Source organism: Syngnathus acus, chromosome 1, assembly GCF_901709675.1.
Source record: "Syngnathus acus chromosome 1, fSynAcu1.2, whole genome shotgun sequence".
NCBI classification, from domain to species: domain Eukaryota; kingdom Metazoa; phylum Chordata; class Actinopteri; order Syngnathiformes; family Syngnathidae; genus Syngnathus; species Syngnathus acus.
In genome coordinates this window covers 4,478,290-4,500,241 of record NC_051087.1, presented here as the reverse complement: position 1 = coordinate 4,500,241, position 21,952 = coordinate 4,478,290, and the positions used below count along the sequence as shown (strand labels likewise).

General features: G+C 41.0%; 3 protein-coding genes and 1 long non-coding RNA gene across 5 annotated transcripts in view; 1 reads left to right on the top strand and 3 right to left on the bottom strand.

Moving 5' to 3' along the window:
• Positions 1–21,952, bottom strand: part of LOC119121626 — a 28,083-nt gene that overhangs the window by 2,360 nt on the left and 3,771 nt on the right. The window lies entirely within an intron of this gene.
• Positions 4,010–8,587, top strand: LOC119129732 (phosphoribosyl pyrophosphate synthase-associated protein 1-like). 2 transcript variants are annotated; one of them, XM_037263125.1, is made up of 11 exons: positions 4,010–4,514; positions 5,321–5,373; positions 5,441–5,507; positions 5,649–5,821; positions 5,886–6,001; positions 6,252–6,307; positions 6,388–6,536; positions 6,771–6,815; positions 7,470–7,540; positions 7,844–7,990; positions 8,278–8,587. In XM_037263125.1, exons 1-11 carry the CDS (start codon positions 4,351–4,353, stop codon positions 8,434–8,436), a joined length of 1,200 nt encoding a protein of 399 aa, XP_037119020.1. In that variant the 5' UTR covers positions 4,010–4,350; the 3' UTR covers positions 8,437–8,587. The 2 variants fall into 2 exon arrangements, with proteins under 2 accessions (XP_037119020.1, XP_037119029.1); XM_037263134.1 differs by lacking the exon at positions 6,771–6,815 and having other exon boundaries at positions 4,011–4,514.
• Positions 6,868–20,558, bottom strand: LOC119130101. Its single transcript, XR_005099366.1, has 3 exons — positions 20,548–20,558; positions 20,461–20,466; positions 6,868–6,997 (listed from the first exon to the last, which is right to left on the bottom strand). It is a non-coding gene; the product is annotated as an uncharacterized LOC119130101 (long non-coding RNA).
• Positions 11,459–12,709, bottom strand: LOC119130012 (GTP-binding protein Rhes-like). Its single transcript, XM_037263471.1, has one exon. It carries the CDS (start codon positions 12,586–12,588, stop codon positions 11,962–11,964), a length of 627 nt encoding a protein of 208 aa, XP_037119366.1. The 5' UTR covers positions 12,589–12,709; the 3' UTR covers positions 11,459–11,961.

Below are 21,952 nucleotides of genomic sequence, written 5' to 3'. Positions count from 1 at the left end.
TTTTTTTTTTTTTTTTTTACTCTATACTGTTTGCAATGAAAGTTACCACAAGTGTTTTTCAATGTTTTTTAAATAGGCTTTCTTTGAAACCAAGGTAACATGTTTTATTATGTTAAAAAAACGCCATGTTCTGTTTGAAAATGCAAATATGATTATCCTTTTTCCTTTTAAAAAAGATCTAAATCTATTCTATATAGTGTACACCATTTGCGATGAAAGTGGTTTGAAATGTTTTGAAACCAAGGTAACAGTTGGATTACTAAATTTAAAAAAAAAAAAAACTGTTTTAAACCGCAAACTGATTCCCTTTTTTTGTTTGGAAAAAATCTTTATTTATTCTTTATCGTGTATACCGTTTGCAATGAACGGGTTTGAAATGTATTCTTTTATTTCTTTGAAACCAAGGTAATATTCCAAAAACGCCATGTTTTGTTTGAAAATGCAAAATGGATTGCCTTTAATCATTTAGAAAAAAAAAAGAAAAAAATCTGAATTTATTCTAGACAGTGGATACCGTTTGCAATGAAAGTTTCCATGAGTGGTTTTGAATGTTTTTTTCGTTTAAAGGCTTTCTTTGAAATCAAGGTAACATATTTTGATTAACTATATTAAAAAAAAAACACGTTCAATTTCAAAATGCAAAATGTGATTCCTTAGACTGTTGGGGAAAACATGTCTGAATTTATTCTTTCTAAGAGTATACCGTTTGCATAAAAGTTTTTTTTATTTTTTTAAATAGGCTTTCTTTGAAATCAAGGTAACATTTTGATTAACTATATTAAAAAAAAAAACACGTTTCAAAATGCAAAATGTGATTCCTTTAACTGTTGGGGAAATCAAGTCTAGTAATTGATTTAAGAGTATACCGTTTGCACATACATATATATTTTTTAAATAGGCTTTCTTTGAAATCAAGGTAACGTGTTATCTATCTTCAAAAAGCGCCACGTTCTCTTTAAGAATGCAACATTGATTTCAATTTGTTAACAAAAATCCGAATTTATTCTTTATAGTGTATAAGTAAAGTAAAGTGATGCGGCAGAGAAAAAGCAAGGCGCACACAACAAAAGCGTCGTCTCCTAAGTCCAGTTTTATTCATGCGCCTAAAAGCTTGCGCAAAATGGTTAGCAACATAGTCATTGAATTCAACGGCCTTACCTTGCCCAAATGGCTCGCTGCACACGAGCACCAAGCACAGCAGCTTGGAGAAGTTCATCTTCTTTCGAGGATGACTAGGAAGGGAGGGAGCGTTCGGACCTGATGCTGCTGCTGGTGCTGGAGCTGGAGCCGCGTGAAGAGGTGCGAGCAGGCGAATCCACTGAACCAAACGAGCCGAAAGAACTCAGCGAGCGAGCTTCCTATAAAGCGCTCAATCGCCGTCATCTTCAATGGCGCTTCGAAAGTTTGCACATTTGTTGCTCGTTCATTGGCTGCATTTGGGAACTTTATGACGAGTGCGTGCGTGCGTGCGTGCGTGATACACGTACGCAAAAGCGGCCGCGTAAGCTTACATAACCCTCTTTGTCTTACGCCATACAGCTCCTTTAAGTCTTTACGGAATGTCATCACTGTTGCGGCTCTGGGTCACGACGAGCGGCACTTTTTGTCCTTTCACAAGTCTTTTCGATTCTTTTCCAACTCCACTGAACATACACAGTTGCCGTCCGTCTCCGCGACATTCAAGTGCCCCTTATCGCGGTGGCGCCTTTCGTGGCAGTAGTAGAAATCGTCGCTACCAAAAAGACATCCAACCTCATGAAGAAATAACTCTAAAAAAAATAATCACAATGACGACGATTGTGGACACACACAAAGACCATAAAGGAATGGAACGTCACTGAAATAGCCTCTATGGTTTCACTTGCGTACCATTGGTGGCATGGCTTGTTTTTCTTTCGTGAGATGCGGACATCTTAAGCCCTACATCATTCGAAACAAATTTATTGGAACAATATTGGAGTGGGGATTCAATACGATTTTGTTCTTCCCACTGATTTTCAAGCATGATTGTTGTTGACTAAGAGCAGGCTAACTGAAATGTGGAGTTGATGGGGGGGGGGGGGGGGGGGGGGCTGAGAATGGGGTGCTTGGTGACGTCAGTGCAAATGAAGAGGCGTTCACGGCACTCGTTTATTTACGCCACTTCAGGTGCATAATGACGCTCCCTTGTCCATCGTCACACAGCAAGAGGCTTTCCCTGCATGCTTTGTTGCCTTCATCAATACAGTACGTGACAAGAATGGCTAACACATGAAAACCATACAGTAACGTTATACAATAGCAAATAAAAAGCAATAAAAATGATCATAAAAATACAATCAAAATAGAATCAAGAATAAAATTAGCTAGAGCTTTTTACGTAGCATGCAACTGCCAGTTACACGGACAAGATGAATACAACTTACGTTTTATAAATCTTAGGGTCTTGTAAAACGAAACAAACTCTTCAAGAAAATGGAAGAAATTTCGCTTCAAGTTCAAAACTTTATATTTGTGAGAAAACAGAAGACATTTCGATTCACTTTCAAAACGTGATATTTGTGTTGAAAAACCAAAACAAAAAAACTTCAAGGACAAGAAGAGTGTTCACCCAAAAGTCAGCATTCAAATCTTTCCCCAAAAGTACTAGATACAGGCAGACAAGAGACGGACAGATACGTAGAATCTCATTTGATGTTTTAGAATGCACTTCTTTGTTTCAGGGGAGACCTGGAATAGAATGCTTTTCTTTTTCAGGACATGATGGTACGTTCTTTTGTTCTTCCGTTCTACACCAGGTCAGCCCGGGTTAACTCCACCCGTAGAGGCTGGGCCTCTTCACGTCTTCAGTTGTGTACCTCTGCGTCATGGGGTGGTAGATAGATACCCTCGTCCATGGCATCCTCTGGAACGAGGTGCCGGTGTCCTCGTTCCCCCTCTCCTCACTGATGGAGGTTGGTGAGCAGGCTGCAGCAGGTGTTCCGGGCCGGTGGCAGGTCCTTTGGCCCGGACAGCTTTTGACACCTGGTTGTACCTCCCTTGGGAGAGACTCACTTTGCTTCCAGTGAGCCTGGGAGTGAGCAGAGGGGACATGCAAGATCTGGTTGCAGGTTTGTGGGTGAGGGCAGCACATCATACGCGGTGGCTCAAAGTAGGAAGCTGACCTTGCCTGCCCCCACAGGTCTTTCCAGTGGAACCTTCCTCTTTTCCAAAGTCTCATCCACTGCTCTTGGCACAGCGTCCTGCCGTCGGACAGCTTTCGCCGCTCTTTGTCGCAGAGAGCGTCTGTCCCGACCGACCCAGACCTCCTCCTCCCTGCCGAATACTGGGACCCGCTGTTTCAGCGCGCTCACCCTGAGAATTTTGCCAAGGTCCTCCCTGAGCTGCTTGACCTGGCCGCAAACATTGAGGCTGGCATCATAGCACATTCCGAGGCTTTTGATAACTTTCTCGTAAATGGTGGGAATTGGGTTCACCGTTCATGAAGAACCTTTGCTTTGCATTCCCTCAAAACAAAGCTCCATCTTTTTGGGCCGGGAGAGCGTTGTCCCCATCATGTTGTCACTGTGACAGTAATCACTTGGACCCACAACCTCCGGGAATTTTGGAGAGGCACGTGGCTGCGAACCTCCACTGTGACGACTGGTGAAGGCTCCACTCTCAGGACATGTCGGACGCCTTTTTGACTTGAAATCAGATGGCGGAAACTAAACAAAACCAAACACAAGTATTTGAGATGCTAAAAATGAGAAAGCCGTTCAGGATGGTGCTTTATTTCTTTATTTGCTATTTAGGATTAAAACTCCCCGGCTGTTTTGGTCTTTCCTGCGTAATATAATAGTAACACAGTTGTTGCTTTATTATTTGTCAATGTAACTTGGCGTGTTCAATATATATATATATATATATATATATATATATATATATATATATAAGTTAAAAAAAAAAAAAAAAAAAACTGGAAAAGTGTCGGTCGCGCTTGAAGATGACCTCATGAAAGATTTCAACATGGATTGGTCGATGACGTTTTAGGCACGCCCCCTCCCGGCGCGGTTTGGGCCCTCTGCGACGTGGAACGTCCGCGATACAGTCGCTGCTGCACAAGTTCTAAATCAGCCAAATCGGATTTTTTTTTTCGCACTTAATACACACGCCGGTGTGTCGTAACATTCAGACATCTCTTACTTGCGTGGCAGCGATTGAACTTGCTACACCGATGTAGTTTAAGCTCAAGCGTGGCACTCGTGAAGAAAAGTTTGCCTCGCGTGTTTTTGTTTTGTTTTGAAACATTCCACCGTAGGATCGTTGTCGTTCGAAGACATTTCAAAGAAACAGGAAAGAGAACGTGAAGCTTCTGGGGTGTGAAACAGCATGCCGATAAGGCGTTTCGGCGGTCACAGGTCTGTGGTGAAACGCTGTGAAACGCCCAAGCTCTCGTCTGGTTTCTCCAACATGAACGTGTCAAGAAGTGGATACCGTGTTTTTTCCGCCAACTCCAGCAGCGCCTGTTCCGAGTTAGCCAAGAAAATAACAGAGTAAGTGCGCCACGGCGTTTTGTAATCCAGGTTTGAGAGGAAATGGGTGGATGGAGAATCTTAACTATTCATCCACCATCCCTCTTTTATCCAATCTCGGGGTAGCAGGTTTAGGTCTGTGCCCCCCCTTTTCTCTGTTTACCTGTGAGACCGGTCATTAAATAAATAAATAAAAAAGCCCCCCGAAAATGTAAATCCCTCGCATACAGGTGCCCAGGGATGATTCAGGAAGTTTGCAGAGCACAGATTCTGGGCTTGTTTTGACCAATTGAATTGATTATTAAAACCACAGCAGAGGGGGGGGAAGGTCTGCCTCAAAAGATGGGGTTCCAGGCCGGTGTTCATATCGGGCAGAATCATTTTCCGATAAGCGACGAGTCACCCAATGAATTCCAAAAGTATCCGCAATGAAGAAGATGCACTTATGGTCCCTTAGCTCTTACGACGATAACGTCGTTACTCATCTCACATGACGCTTTGCCTCTCTCCGTCGTTTTGCAACTTTGTGTAAAGTTGAGACTTGCTCACAACGTTGCGTGCCGAATACAAATGCCATTAGAAAAATACCTCAAGATGAACCTTCAATGTTTAGACTCGCTCGGCTGGATTCTTGAACCGGGCCTTGTTACGTACATTTGCGTCTTCGGCAGGAGCTTGCGAACAGCTTTAAAATTCTGCCGTACCTAAACAACGGGAGAAAGGTAAGTAAGGACAATCTTGCGCTGCCAAACCACCTCACAAAGGAGAAGTTGCCGTTTGTGGAATCCTATTTCTGTTGTGGCCTTGACACGTTGTCTTCTTCTTAGACGCTTGGGTGTAGAGTTGGGCAAGTCGGTGGTCTACCAAGAAGGAAACGCAGGTACGGCCGAGCTCTTTCCAACTGCTCGCTTCCATCCTGTCGCCACGTTGATTTTGTTTGTGCGCAGAGACCCGGGTGGATGTGAAGGAGTCGGTGCGGGGACAAGACATCTTCATCATTCAGACCATTCCCAGGTGAGATGTGTTCCTAATGCAGACTGAGGGCAATTTTCTGGAAGGTAAAGAAGACTTGTCACGAGCCTTGATTAGGCCTACACAAAAGCCCTGCAGGTTTTTGGTTGCAATTTGATCACCTTGCCGTGTGTCGTTCCGCAGAGACGTCAACACGGCCATCATGGAGCTGCTGATCACGGCGTACGCCCTGAAAACGTCCTGCGCCAAGAACATCATCGGGGTCATCCCTTACTTCCCTTACAGCAAGCAGTGCAAGATGAGGAAGAGGGGCTCCATCGTTTGCAAGCTACTCGCCGCCATGTTGGCCAAGGCCGGTACGGGCACTGCGATAATTCTGCATTTTGGATTCGGTTTGATGCCGTCCTGTTGACGTCGCAGGACTGACGCACATCATCACCATGGACCTTCATCAGAAGGAAATTCAGGGTTTCTTCAGCTTCCCTGTTGACAACTTGAGAGCTTCGCCCTTCCTCATCCAGTACATCCAAGAAGAGGTGATGCCACTTTACACTCTCGAGCCATCAATTTTTTTTCCCTTTCATTTTTTGAGTGAGACATAGCTAAAAGCTATTAATTACATGCAAAATGATATTCTAAAAATAGAGTAGGGTTTTATTTCTCAATTTTGGAGCGGAAATTCCATGACCCGGATATCGGCACTAGATTTGAGTACTCGTTGGATGTGATATGATATAGCGTGCAAGTTCAACTGCAGTCTGTCTGGTCCATTCCCACACCTCACAGATCCCAAACTACAGGAACGCTGTCATTGTGGCAAAGTCCCCGTCGGCTGCCAAGAGGTACTCCGTTTTTTGTGTTTGTTTGGCTTCTTTGCTGTTTGTACTCGTACGTCACTTTCTTTGCCGCTCGTGTGTCTCAGGGCTCAGTCCTACGCCGAGAGGCTGCGGCTCGATTTGGCCGTCCTGCACGGCGCCGCTCCCAATCTGGAGTCCAACATGGGCGACGGGCCGTGCTCGCCGCCGCCGCCTGCTCGCTCCAGCGCCGGACACACTGGCTTGGAGCTGCCATGTAAGACGCCCCCCTTCGTTCACACAAGTTCTGTGATTGGCAACCGTGGCAACCGAGGCCCATTTTACACATTATGTACCATATTATCTTATTAAAAAAACTATACCTATAATATATATATATATATATATACATGTAAAATCTAAATATATAGATATTTGAAAATCTTATTTTTACCCCACCCCCCTCCCCTCATTCTGCATGTCGTTCGCAATGGGCTTCTCGCCAACATAGGCGGCAGCAGGTCACGTGCGGCCTTCCCTGGGATTGACCTTCCAAGTAGGAATCAATGACTCCATTTTCTCTTCCCGTTTGTTTCGCTTCCCTGGAATTTTACAGAGGAGTTTATTTTCTCCCTTCTTTGCCTTTTGGCTTAAATTTGGGATCCGGTTTAATCTAATATCTGAGGATTTCGCTCTCTTTGGACAAAATGGGGTAGAATGGCATGAAGTGTAGTGCAACTCAGGATACATTGTTTTGGATGGGATATCATTACCCATCGAATTTATTGTTTATGATTTTTTTTACTCACTTTTTTTTTCTTTTCAAGTTATAAAACCCGCAGTGAGGCTTTGCAAAAGCGCCTGTTGGTGTGTGCGGGTGAGGGCACTGCGGCGCGTTGTCGCTTGGGTCGATGATTATTTGAGATTCTTTCATTTGCTTGAAGCACAAACACTCTTCGTGCTCTCTTTTTGCAGCATAGCAAATCACCAAAATATTTTATTCCAAATAATGATCGACCCCCGTTTGTAACTACTCAGCATATGTTGTTCTGGACGACGGATGAGTGCAAATTATTTTTCCTGCGCTAATGGATTGTGTTGCGGAAGTCCTTCTGGTTTCACCCCAATTTTTTCTCATCAAATCTCAGTCCCCTTGATTGGACTTTAATATTTCTCCGTAGCGTAACTTGACCTATTTGTGTCTTTATAGTGATGATGGCTAAGGAGAAGCCACCCATTACTGTCGTCGGAGACGTGGGAGGAAGAATCGCCATCATTGTTGTAAGACCGTAAACCTTTACAGGATTTGCATCGACATCTTGTACTACCACAATCAAATGTGACTCGCATTACAAAATTGTCTACATTGCCTAAATGGATTTTTCCTGTTGCAGTGCAATTTTATTTATTAATATAATATGTACATTTGTGGGGATTTTTTTTCCCCTTTTATTAATTTCTTAGTTTTATATTTTCAAATGTTTTTTTTCCATGTGAAACCCATTTATGTAATCAGTGCTGATTGGAGAATCTTAAACAGACCCTTTTGTGAAAACAATGAAGACAACCGTGACTATGCCTTAGGATGACATCATCGACAACGCGGAGGAGTTTGTGGCCGCCGCAGAGATCCTGAAGGAGCGAGGCGCTTACAAGATCTTCATCATGGCCACGCACGGCCTGCTGTCTGCTGAGGCACCCAGACTCATTGAAGAATCTGCCATTGATGAGGTAAAAAAAAAAAAAACTGATTTCACCTTAAATCTGCCCAATAAAGAGAACATATATACACATTCATTCAAACTTCCTGAAACTCACTGGAGCATTTTAAACAAATTTGTCCAAGCACTTCTTAATACCTGTGTGCACTCTGACGTTTAAAAAAAAAAAAAAAAAAATGGAGATTTTCATGTAACATCACTTAGAGGAAACAAAAAGTAACCTTGCTTACATAGGTTAAAAAAATAAATAAAAGCGTGTTTACTTCAAGATGCTATTTGTCATTGCCACCTCTTTAGGTAGTGGTTACCAACACAGTGCCCCACGAAGTGCAGAAGCTGCAGTGCCCAAAGATCAAGACGGTGGACGTGAGCATGATCCTGGCCGAAGCTATCCGCCGCATCCACAACGGGGAGTCCATGGCCTACCTGTTCCGCAACATCGCCCTGGACGACTGAGGCGACGGACAACTGACGACATTCGGTCACCAAGTACGTGTCCCGTGCCAAATAGTGGGAACAGGACTTGATGAATGTTTGCTTTTAGGTAGATACACTATTGCATGGGGATTCTCACCATTTGGTTAATAAAGACATTCCACTTGTATGACGTGCTATGTTTTTCCATCGTGCTTGGAACAGTTAATGGGAAAGAAGCTTTTAACGATGATGTGTGTGTGTGTGTGTGTCTTGGTGCATCTGTAAAGTGATCAAAAACAAGGCTGAGGTTTCATCCCGCAAAAGTATATTTAATATGAATACCATTTGAACATTCACCCAGTGGTTAGTATGTAGGAAAATCAAAGTTAAAATTATGTAAATCTAAAATTAAAAGCTCAAATTAAATAGCACTTGTAGCAAGGAAATATTTGTTCAGAAATCAGCTTGCCCCCGATACCTCTCGCATTATTACTGGCAATCACTTCTTCAATATATGCGTTTCCAGAATTATGTAAACTACTATTTGTTCAATTTTTGACAAGTACTTTGTGATCAAAAGGGATATTACTTTCCACAGCTCATTAAGAATCTGTTTCTAGCGCCGGAAATGAGATGTTTAAAGCAATTCAGTCTCTACAACTTGCATCTCATTGACTATTAAAATCGAAAATTGATGGACAGACTTATCCGTATTCAGGCTGTGACAAACGATATGATCAAGCTGAGTTTGTTCCAGGACCTTGAACTTGTTCCAAACGCCTCAGAGCCTCTTTACTCAGCTGAGGAGCTTTGACCAAGTCCAAGGGCGAAGACTTAATTACAAGCTGACTACGGGAGACTCGAGAGCAAACGGAGCAACGTCTTACTTGAGGCGTAAAACAGGCAGAGGTCCAAGGCTGGCCCGCTCCGAGACGACAAAACACCTGTGAAGCTGTGCGCAGAAGAGCGTTTTAAAAGTGGAGCGAAAGAGGAACTGTGGACCAACGTTTACCAGGCCGTTTCCTCAAAATAAAACAGGAAACTCGCTTGCGTCTATCGCGTGAGCTGGTAGAGTGGGTTCGACTTGAACAGGTCATGGTTAAAGGGGAACATCTGCTTCAGGAACCACTCAACGGTCCCACTTTCAAACCTGTTCAACCACTGAATCGTTTCTTTATTCAAATGACACAATGCTCAAGTCTGGTTGTGTTTGAACTTGTCACTTGAATTGGGATGTCACACTAAAGGACTTTTCTTAACGTACAAACCTGTCAGACCATCTTTTGGTCGAGGAACCACTTTTGCTAACGTAGGCCAAAATGGACCCCTCACTATGGACCATATTTTTCTAAAGCCTTGATGGATACATACCAGGGGCTGGAAAAATAATGTATAAATCTATTTCAAAATATATAATAAAATGCTAAACTGAGCAACAGAGGTTTTTTTTTTTTTAGGAGGCTAGACCCCCCCTAGGCCTGGTGTAGTGCCGTCCCTGGTACACCTGCACAAAATACCTCTATATAAATTGTACATAAAAATACTCAAAGGTTAAAAAGGAAATAATTTTGGATTATGGGTCCTATTGTCCTTTTTTAAAAGCGGCGTTTAGTCGATAAGGCGTCACGTGTACCTAATGTGGCCTGTCAATTGTGTGTAATGTGTGTCGTTCACCAACAGATGTCATCCAAAGAAAACATGGTGAAAGACTTGTTTAATAAAACTGAACAATTCGGTATATAGTCAGCTAAATGTTTATTCATGTACTTCTTCAAATTGTATTAATTACGTGAGACACTAACATGACTCATAGTTTGAACATTAACACTGAATTTAAAGTAGAAATATGGGGGAGGGATCATTAAAATAGATTTCACCTAAAAGTTACATAAAAACGTACGTAAACATTGCTAAACAAACTATAAAAACAATAAAACAACATTCATATGTGTTATTCTAAAAAGTTAAAACGGATTGTACGGCGCCAGTGTTCTTTCGCCTAACACCAGAGGGCGCCCGTGTACCACGAGGAGCGACGCTGGCTTGTGGTATCGAATATAAAATGATGCATTCAATTGAATGTGAAGAGTTTTAGTGTTGCCGTTATGATCCACGATTTCATGACATTCGTCTGAACTGGGTGGGGAGCGGGTGTCCTCTTTAGAATCATTTCCTGAGCGTGAGCAATATGAACCCCTTTAATGGACTCAAATGGCAGTGCATGCTATTTGCTTTCTAAATATCCATTGACAAATTTGTTTTATTTCACTAATTTGTCTTTGTTTTGTTGGAGCTATATTCTTTGCTAGTGTCGCTAATCAATTTGTTTTCCTAAAGCGACAGTGTTTTTATTTAATTTTTTTATTTTATTTTTTAACTTGAGGGAATAGAAATTGGTGGTAGGTTTGCCAAGTGTGGTCTCTTTAGTGTGGTCTCTTTGAGGCACTCTATTGTTCAAAATGTGTGCTATGAACTGTCTCTTCATTTTATTAATTCACCTCTAGATGGCATTGAAAGATACGCACTGTCCCTTTAAGCATTGGTCTTCTTTGTCACTGTATATGTAATAAAATAAAATGAATTAAACAGAAATTATGTTGCTATTTATAATTGAAGAGTTGTAGAAGCAATATTTAGGATTAAATATAAGAAATTAACAAGTTAAATTATTTTTGATGTATGAGAAAAATAATTATATAAACCATGGATCAAAAAGTGTTTTAAAACAATATTTTGGGGATGCTAAAAAAGAATTATACTATACAATTACTAATAGCGAAAAAGTTTTTTTTTTAACACATTTATCATTAAAACCTAAAACGGAAATAAACTACATAATTTGTTTTGGTGATCAGAAAAAAAATAATGTATATAATAAATAATAAAAAGTATGTATTTACAATTATCTTACTGGTAAAAAAATCTAAAACACTAAGAAAACTGTTTACTAGTCTTTCAAAATTTTTAAACAATCAAGTGTCTGCATAATAAAGAATGTGAAATACAAAAAAGAAACACAATTTGGTTGTATTTTGAATGAGAACTTTAGTTACCATCCATGTAGAGTCAAACACCATATTTTATTTGCATTTTTTGTTTTTATGATGCATATTTAAACTTACAATACAAATCGTTTCATTTAACACAACAGCAGAACAATGAGATGATAAAAAATACACAAAAAACTTCATTTACTAATCAATAAACTTATAAAAAAAAGCTGTGTATTTACACTGTTAATGTGCTTTTTGAAACATATTACCAAAAAGTAATGACTCTCATGCACAATTAGAAAAAAGACGTACCTTAATAAAAATCTCACAGATAGGTTACAACATGATGTATATTAAGTACAACAGTTAGACAGCCTTTTAAGTCTTACATTGTTCTCAACGGCAACAAGTACGCACCAACCAGCACTACAACAAAGTGTATTTATTTATTTATTTTTTTAAATCTGAGTCACTTCTGCTGGTGTCCTCCACTTAAGGGTTAAGAAGCCTGGAGGAGAGCGCTCTTCACTTGCCGCCCACTTTTGAACATGTCCTCTTTTCATCTCTGCCATTAGGACAGGATGCAGCTGTTGGTCTTGTTCATGGGGGGCCTGAAGCCAGCGGGTTTGGGTAAGGTCTCCCTGCGTCGACGCAGAGCCGGACTGAGGCGGCTCGGCAGGTTGGCTTGCTGCAGGAGTTCCTTGAACACCTCCACCACGTTGACGTTGTCCTTGGCCGAAGCCTCCAGGTAGCTGTTGTTCCAGTCCATCTCCACGATGGACAGCACATCATCTTCAGACACCCGCCTCTCTCCCCCGCGGTCAGTCTTGTTGCCCACCACCACGATGGGCGTGTACTTGTCCTCCTTGATCTCCAGGATCTCCTCCCGCAGGCTCTTGACCACCTCCAGAGACTCAGGGTCATCCACGGCGTAGACCAGCGCAAAAGCGTCGCTGTTCTGGATGGAGAGCTTGCGCATGGCCGGGAAGGAGTAGCTGCCGCTGGTGTCCAGGATCTCCACGGTGATCTTGACGCCACCTATGTCGTACTCCCGGCTGTGGAGCTCCTCCACCGTGCGCCGGTGTTTGGCTTCAAACGTGTCCTGCAGGAAGCGGCGTATCAGGGCCGTCTTGCCCACTCCGGCCGCCCCCAGGAAGACAAGACGCACCTGGGTCTTCTCCTTCACTCCCAGTGACATTTTGGACGCCTGATTGGAAAGAACTGAACGGACGGATGTCACCAACTGTCAGTCAACTTCTCTTTGGTCAGCATAAGATGCTGGCGTCTGCGTTGTGTAGTCTCAGTGAAGATGCACGCCCTCCTTTTATGCTTGTTTTGGAGAGAGAGGGAGTACGCCCTCCCCGCACTCGCAGCCAATTGGCACGCAGAAGCTTGCGGAAAGGCAAACAAAGAAAAAAAGGCATGCAAACATTGGACATTCTCGGCAGCAGAGTGTGTGAAAGGTGTCATGCAGTGAGGCAAGCGCAACAAAAAGAAGAGGATTCCACTCTGTAATTGTGTCTTTCGCAACCTTTATTGAATTTCAATAGAAAACCTGGTACTCGGCCTTTCTTTTGTTGGCGACAAATTTCACGTCAGCATGAGTTTACATTTTACGATTGTGAAACAGACTCGAGTGTTTGTGGACAATCTTAATACTTCTAAATGTGCCCCAAAAGTATGCAATATTCAATAAATGTGACTTAAATACACTAAAATATGCCCTTAAAGTTAGCTAAACTCGAAATACTACTCTTATACTCTCAAAAAGATCCCTAATTGCCTTGGAGTCTGAAAATCATGAGTAAAAATATCAATACTACTGCACTGCTGTGCTTTAAAATGTAGGTCATGATACTTTTAGCCCTCAGTATTTTTTTTTTTTTTTAGTGTTACTTGGTGTCAAATTAGAAAATAGGCGTGGGAAAGTAATGACAATCTCATCTCTGTCCTCACAAAATACGCTCCGGCAATGTGAAATGTGCCTAGTCGAACACAAAGCTACTATTATTCTGTGGAATGAAAGGCAGTAGGTCCAATTAAATCATCTGACATTTAGTCAAAAGGCAATTTTTTGTGCTTTCTGTCACAATAGGTCACTGTCATAGATAGACAAACAAAAATATGTGATGATTTGAAGTCGGAAGTTAATAACTTAATTGGCTATTTTCCTGTGGCACACCTGGTAATCTCAAACAGCAAAGTCATGTAAAGGTTGGTTTCGGAGTCACTGCTTTATCGTATATCTGACAAACGTAACTAAATCTTTGTAATAAGTATAAATTGTTCAGATAATGGATTGATGAATGTATAGATTTTATATTCTGTGCAGCCCAACCTGTCGAAACAAAGTGTTTTGATTGATGCTTTGATTGTGGTACGTAGAGGGCGGCCATTTTGACACTTGCTGTCGACTTATAATGACATCGCAATGACATCACAACTGTAACGTTATGTCTCGTCGACAACAAAAGGCAAAATGGCCGCCTCCTCAGATAGATAAACATTGACTTTTGCTGCTTAATATCGTATTCTACAAACACAATGTTAATGAGAGTAGTTGTTTTACATTCTAAATATTACTGTTAAAAATTTTAGGACATTGACTTCCCCTAAAAAACTAAACCCCCACAAAGATTTTCTAACGACATGTTTTCTTTGCCAGAACTAGTCAAAACAAGGCATTCTGAATAATATTACCTTTACGTAAAAATAATTTGGATGATTTAACAGTTTTTATTGACGGGGAGCCACCATGTTGGACAATATATGATATTTGATGTTGTTTGCTGTTTTTGTTTTTGTCTGTCGCTAGCAGCCTGAATTCAAGATCTGGGCGAGCCTCGTATATGCTGCCAGCATACCACAGCAAAATGCAAAACATATTTGTTATAGCTCCCGATGCCACCCACTAGGCCACACTCCTTATATTTGCATGTTGCAGTTTGGATGTTGGCGTCAGCCACATCTACATCAATTAGATCAGACGCTGCCAGTTTTTCTTTGGTATTGTCGTTAATGGGCATCATTAGTTGTGAACTCCACCCAGCAACAAGCACATTATGGATCATATAATACAGGCGTCGCTGCACTTCAATTACGCGCTTGCTGCTTAATTGTCTATGATGTATCGCTTCGGAATGAGCCGTTAACAAACTGACTTTTTTTACCACTGCGACGCTTCTAGATTTCCTCGGGAACAGAACCCAACGAACCCTGAGGAACACCTCGGTAAGCCTCTCCCCCTTCTCCCCGCCCTGTCCCGTAAACGCACGGTAAATGCGCCACGTGATAAACGCTCAAGTGTTTGTATCTCTTCTGTGAACGACTGGGTGAACTTGATTTACACTGGCTGACAGATTAGACAGCTTTCAACACGTGGCTGCTTAAGACCACAAACAAAAGCCTGAAATTCGATATATGAACAATTGAATGACTGTGTCAGAGCTATTTTACATACAATACACAAAGTCATGCATGTTGGTAGTCACAAAGCAAGCATGCAAGGTATCCAAAGCACCCAAAGCACACTGGGTGAAAATAATAATGCCAAAATGCATTGTAGTGCTTCAATTTTAAGTGTCCTATATTTTGCACAATGACTCATGAGCACATTATTTACAATGACTCACGGAAGCAAATGGACAGAGCTCCTACGCTACTCCTCATGTTATTTAAAGTAGTGGTCCATAAAATCCGGCCCGTGGACCGATACTGGGCCTCGCGGACCGATACTGGGCCCCGCGAATGAAAAAAAAAAAAAGCACTTCCGGTTTATTTATCAGCCGTGATATTTTATTTTGAAAGGTGACCGGATTCTCCTTGTTCCAACCACCTATATAGAACCTGACTCATGTCAAGTCGCCGTATTAAATCCACGAGCTCGAAAAATCAGCTAAATAAACACGTATTTCTTTGCCATGAGGAAAAGGAGCTGCAAGCATTTAACACAATGCCCAAAAAGAAAAGTGCATTTCACAGACAATACCAGAAGACCCACAGAGGTGATTTCCACGCACGATCAGTTTGTGGTGAGTGCCTCCAAAAGTGATTCGTGCAAACAAAAACAATAAGTGCCTTAAGAGTGTCATGCTTGGTGGTTAACTGCATTGCTCAGACTAGTCATTTAACATTATTGTGGGGGGAAAACCAACAGTTGATTTGCATTTATTGAACACAAACCTGTCAAGTTTATTTATATAGCCCTTAATCACTTTCCTGACAGGAAGATCTCAGCCTGAACTTTTTTGAGTTTCCTTGAGTACTGGCCATTTACCACATGTCCCACTTGGTCTCCCTTCCCAGAATCTTGTGTATTTTATGACGAGGCCATCATGTCCAGATGGCTCCATGTGCTGGACTGAAACTAACGTTGCCAGCAATGCGCAGGCTTGAAAAGTCACAGTCGGTGTCAAACAGCAAATGATGTTGCATCCTGAAACTTTATGCAACTCATGATGCATTAGAAAAATATAAATCATATCAGCCTTATTGATTAGATTCATAATTTTCTACTATCTTCTAATTTGCACAGTGCTTTGACTTAAAATCGCCACTGCAATGACCAATTTACAATACATGATGCTATTTGAACACAGTGATGCCTTGAGACACGAATTTAATTCGTTCTGTGACCTGCGCGCTTCAATTTAAATTATCTTCAATAATTCAGTCCACTCCTTGGCCATCAATATACTAATTCCATTAATTTTTTTAACCTGCTTGTCCTACTACATGTAAATTTGTTTGCAATTGCTGCAGTAATATTATTTTTCACAGTAGATAATTAATATTTTGTGTGCTCTGTCTGCACGTTTCTACCATTTTTGTTTGAGTACTAGTTATTAAAAAGCTTTGCACTACTGCAACATCAATGCTAGTTTCGTTAGCATGTTTTTGGTGTTTTGTATTGTGTGTTAGCATTAAGCTAATGGACTTTGCTAAGGCAAAGTTATGTGGTTTAGTTAAATATGTATGATGCAATTCACTTTTTTATTGTTTTGTATTTTCACAGTAAACATCAACAGGGAGTGGCAATGGGGCAACACAATAATCTTGTTTTGTTCTGTAACTTATGCTTCAAAAATCATGTCAGCTTTACAGATACCTTCTCTACTGTGTATGTGTAGCGTGCTATCAATCATAGTTCACTAGTTTGACCTGAGGATTAAGTAGACATTTTATTGACCATGATTTGAACTGATACATGAAATATCTAGTTAAATACGTTCTTTGCCATACTTGCGCCTTCGGGAGTGAAATTTGAATCTAGAAAGTGAGTCAGAATAAGAGTCATTAATTGGTCCTTATTTGCGGACGGAAAGAAGTGACATTTAAAAGGCCATCCTAAATTAGTGTTACATTAGAGCTAATTGAGACTGGGCCCTTTGTCACACCTTTGTAGCTCCTCTTCCTTTTGGCTCACAAAGCCTGTTCAGCAGGTTGCGGCATCTCGATGATCCGTGAACGCGGGTGTGAGTACACGTGTCGTCGCTTTTTTTTTTTTTTTGCCTTGACATGCATACCCAGACTCAAGAACTACTGTATGGTGTCAGTGTATTCAACTAAGCAGACTTTAAAGTGAAGGGCAGTTATAAATAATAATATAATATATTATATTATATATTATTAATATAAATAAAGAACAATTTGACCACTCAAGTCAAAGCGCGACATGGCTCACTGTAATATGGTGAATTTAAGCGAGAATCATAATAATGTCTCAGTGAGTCTTTTTGATAATTAAATAAATAAATAAATAACTATAGACAATTAGATGGGTTGTTAACTTGTTACAATTCTTAGTAGTCTATTGTTATTGTTATTGAAAACTGAGTCTTGCCTTCTGGTCGGATCAACTGCACGCACGCACGCACGCACGCACACACACACACACACACACACACACACACACACACACACACACAGTCATGTTAAGGCGTCGCCACGAGATGATGGTGTTCCAATGTGACACATGCCAAATATAAAATATTGCCTCTTGTTGCAAAATCAAGCATCATGGCTCAAGGAATGTGATCTGGTTGTCTGTATTCAACGCAGAGGTACTCATGCAAGAGGGTGCACTGAGAACAAGAACATTTGATGGATTCTTTTTGTTTTGTTTAGTCTCGCGGTACATCCTGACCTCTTGACTGTCTGTGGTCCTCAGCTCTAAGCGTTCTAAGTCCTTCAGATGACTTCAAGTTGCACATTCTTAGCCTTAAAGGAAAAAGCATCAAGGTCAGGTTGCTGATGCTTCACTGATTATTTCCAATTGGTTGTGCGCAAAATGTGCAAATTGATTTACGTCAGTCCCTGACATCAGATAATTGGCAAAAGTGCTGATGTTTCCAAAATGAAAGCAGGTGATGAAACCACCCTGATAGCTCTCCCTTTTTCAAGTGACTTCCGTCTGTCAGGCAAGACCCGTAATGGATTCCGTTTGAACATTTCCAGTATTACTGCAAACTTTCCCTGGCAGGTATGCTGCTTTGGAGCTGGGCCATATGTTCTTGCGAGACTTTTATTTGATCGCGCCAAGGTTGCGGAAACAAGGAAAACCTTTTGCGTCTGTTATGACTCATTATTGGCTTATTTACCTTTCGGAGTTTCACAAATTCCTACCTGCAGAGCCACATTTATCCCCTGGAGGAAATATTTTTACAGTGTGTCTATTTGGTTAAAGTCACAGATTAGGGTTGTGCCCTGTGGCCCCTTGCACTCATTTGCTTCTGTAAAATATTTCGTTTTCTCCGCCGCATCCATCTAATTTCACAGCTGGTGGTGCGTATGGCTTCAACAAAACATAAAAATCTATTTTCTGAAAATATTATTGCATTTTGTTAGGGATCTTTTGTTTTGTCACAGTTGGAATGTTTTCCCCCAACCTTTCATGGTCTGCTACCAAAGACCAGTCAGACGAGTAAGTTTTTTTTTTGGTTTTTTTTTGTGGTTGTGACTTATATATAGTTGTGGACATTTGTATTTCAGTATCCTTGTGATGGCTTTAGGATTAGGTCAGGCATTAGGTTAAGGTGTTGTTTTAGGGCACGGCTAGACAAGTCTAGTTCTCGAAAGATGCTGTCTTGCCTATTTTAGTGTCTCTCCTAAGCACATCTGATTCAAAAGATCAGCAAGTTCTGTAGATTCTTGAAAATGACCCGGTTTTGACGGTTCAGTTAAGGTTACGGTGTAGGGATTATAGTTAAGGGTCAGGGGTCGGTTCATTAAGCACAGACTACGACTGGAGTTCTGCCCTTAAAGAATGAGAATTATTTTTTTACCCCCCTCAAGATTGAAGTAAAACAAACTGTCGGTCTGCTTTACATTTAAGAGAAGTTAAAGCGAACGTACTCCGAGAACAGAACAGGACAACCCAAATGTGTCATGTGAGAGCTTAGATTTTGCGATGTTCAACAAGCATCTACACACGCACACAGACACACACACTTGCGCGTATACCACACACGACATCTTGCCTCGTCTCGTCGCTGGCGGCGTGTGCATGAATCGCAAGGCTTCCTTCCTTCTCTCGTCTGTCTCTTACCCAAGCAAAAGAATAAACACTTTTGATAGGATGATAAACCGACAGGGCAAGCTGTGGAGGGCTTCCTCCACTTGACATGACAATATAATGCCATGAAATCATCTAGTGTGGGAAAGTCGCCGAATAACATCAATGTATAGTGAATCACTATATCGAGCTTCAATTTGCATCATGAACCAATTGGTGTTTGGTTTTAAAAAAAAAATTTTTTGACTTTATGTAAATACTAGCAATATGGCAGTTCATTAATGAGGTTGCGTGAAAAGATTTTTTTCTGTATTTTATTTTATTTGTGACATCACTTGTGTCACAAGTCAGACAAAACTAGTTTGTAGCTAGCTAGCTAGCTTGGATAAATTGTTTAATTGTATTTGGAGGAGCCTACATTCAATTTAGTGGGGGAATGAATGGCTATTGGCAAGAAAAGATTCTCACAAATGAGTCAGCAAATACTCTTTGTGTTTCTTCTGTGATTGTTTGGTTCTCAGGGTGTGGCTAACGCATTTTAATCTGCTGCAGTTACCATTTGGATCAAGTTCCAAGGCAGACATGTTTATCCAGACATGCAACTACATTAATATTGTAGATGTCCTCGGGTAGAAAAAAAAAATCAGGACATTTATGTTTAAAATATCAAGTGTGTGACGCTGATACATATGGCCGACGTTGGGCCGTAATGTCACAAACTGGTCAGTTTCATCATTGGTTAGGTAGGCCGATATCAAAACGCGCAAGTTTTTTTTATGAAACATCACTTTGCCAGCATATGACCTTTAAATCCATCCATCCATTTTCTGAACCGCTTAGTGCCCACGGGGGTGCTGGAGCCTATCCCAGCCGTCATCGGGCAGTAGGCGGGGGGACACCCTGAACCGGTTGCCAGCCAATCGCAGGGCACACAGAGACAAACAACCATTTGCACTCGCACTCACACCTAGGGACAATTTGGAGTCTTCAATCGACCTACCAAGCATGTTTTTGGGATGTGGGAGGAAACCGGAGTGCCCGGAGAAAACCCACGCGGGCCCGGGGAGAACATGCAAACTCCACACAGGGAGGGCCGGAGGTGGAATCGAACCCGCACCCTCCTAACTGTGAGGCGGACGTGCTACCCAGTGCCCCACCGAGCCACTATATATATATATATATATATATATATATATATATATATATACATATATACACACGCACACACACACACACATGTATATATATAATATATATAATATATGTAGTATATATATAATATATATAATATATATACACATACAGTAATCCCTCATTTATAACGAATAATTGGTTCCAAGACCACCCGCGACATGTGAAAATCCACGTGTCACACTCATTTTTAACGTACATCATTTTATGTGTATATTAAACTGTACAAGTGCATATGTTATCCTTAGAACATTAAATAATACTTTCAAACACGTAAATTCTATATTAATACATAGTATAAATGACATACAGAAAATAATGTATGAATAAATATAAATATGATACGTGTGTGTGTTACATGTGTACATGTAGCTCTTTATACTGTGTTTTCTCATTATTACTAATTATTATTACTTTTTTTATTATTATAACAATTTTTATATAACAAATTACTGCAAGTATGTTTTTAGAACTCTAATTATAACGATTGTTTTTAATAAAAAGGTACAAGTATACATACTGCAATTGTGTGGGCACTCCCTACCTTCTGCTGGCGCGTGGGCAACTTGCGTGCAAAAATTCTTCAATTTCGAAGTTCAATTTTGAGTGTTTGATTTTGGGGGGATGGGGAAAAAATCCGTACTGGACTAAAGCCGCGATAAACGAACCGCGATGATGCGAGGGATTTTTTTTTTCAAAGCCTGCTATGAAAAACAGTTCATTGAAAAAACGAGTTTTTGGTTTATTGTGAACACAGCAAAGGTAACCAGCCCATGATTGTGGAAGACTTAAAACAGCATCAGGAAACAAGTCGAGGCATCTCGACGTCTTACCTTGCTTACTTTTGCCACAATAACGTGGGACTTCCTTTGCTGGATGAAAGCGCACACTCGGCACACTGTTATTTGATCTCCAGATGAATTGTTTGTTTGCATGTAAATCCACGAGGTCTTCGATGAACAGTCGCTTCTAAAGTAAAATCTTCCAAACAAACAGTAACCCTAACCCCCAAAGACATGACTAAAAATGGACACTACGAGATTAATGATTGCACACAAAAGTCGATTGATTCTCGTCGCACATTGGGCCTCATCATTGCTGGCACGTCTTCTGGGTGGCAGCTAAAGTGCTAATCCGGTGTAGGCGGCCAATGAATCCACTTGACGTTTTCTACTCTTTGGTTATCTTGTCCACTAAAAAAAAAAGATATGGCAGCGATTCACGCATGAGCCCTCAGAGGAGCCCGACCTGTTTGCATGTTTGCAATGGAGAACTCAAAACGAGCATCCTGTTCTCTGTACTATCATTTCTTGCATCCTTCAATGTGGCTTGGAAAGGTTAGTGTAAATCGAGAGAGCTTGAAAAATAAACCACGTAAACACATATAGGATGTATACAAATACAAAATAACGCAATAAAGCAAAGAGATAGAATTTAAAGAGTCAAGACAAATTCAACCTTGTTTTGCTAGGATAAAAGTGAAGACAATTGGAAGGAAGCTCTGGATTCGCAGAATCGAAATTCAACTTCACCCTTCGCTATTTACGAATGAGCTCATTCAGAACAAACAAGGATTGATGATTTTATTGATTATAGGGGGGGGGAAGAGAAGCATTATCAATCGAAAGCAAAATGCGCATACAGTGGCAAACCTAAGCCAAAAATTAATGATTAAATGCGCCTACAGTGAGTGCCAAAGGTAAGCTTAATCAACTAAATACGCCTAGTGGCAAAACTGAACTAAATGCACCTACAGTGGTAAATGGAAGCTTAATCAATGCCTAAATGCGCCTATAGTGGCAAATCAACGGCAGAATGCATGCAGTGGTCAATCAATGGCTGGCGGTCACTTTTTCTC

Excerpts from the sequence above, each read along its gene's own strand:
- LOC119129732 (XM_037263125.1), top strand. The coding sequence starts at position 4,351 with ATGCCGATAAGGCGTTTCGGCGGTCACAGGTCTGTGGTGAAACGCTGT. Across the intron at positions 6,002-6,251 it reads TCCAGTACATCCAAGAAGAG|ATCCCAAACTACAGGAACGC; the intron begins GTGATGCCACTT and ends CACACCTCACAG. Across the intron at positions 6,537-6,770 it reads CACTGGCTTGGAGCTGCCAT|GCGGCAGCAGGTCACGTGCG; the intron begins GTAAGACGCCCC and ends TCGCCAACATAG.
- LOC119130012 (XM_037263471.1), bottom strand. The coding sequence starts at position 12,588 with ATGTCACTGGGAGTGAAGGAGAAGACCCAGGTGCGTCTTGTCTTCCTG.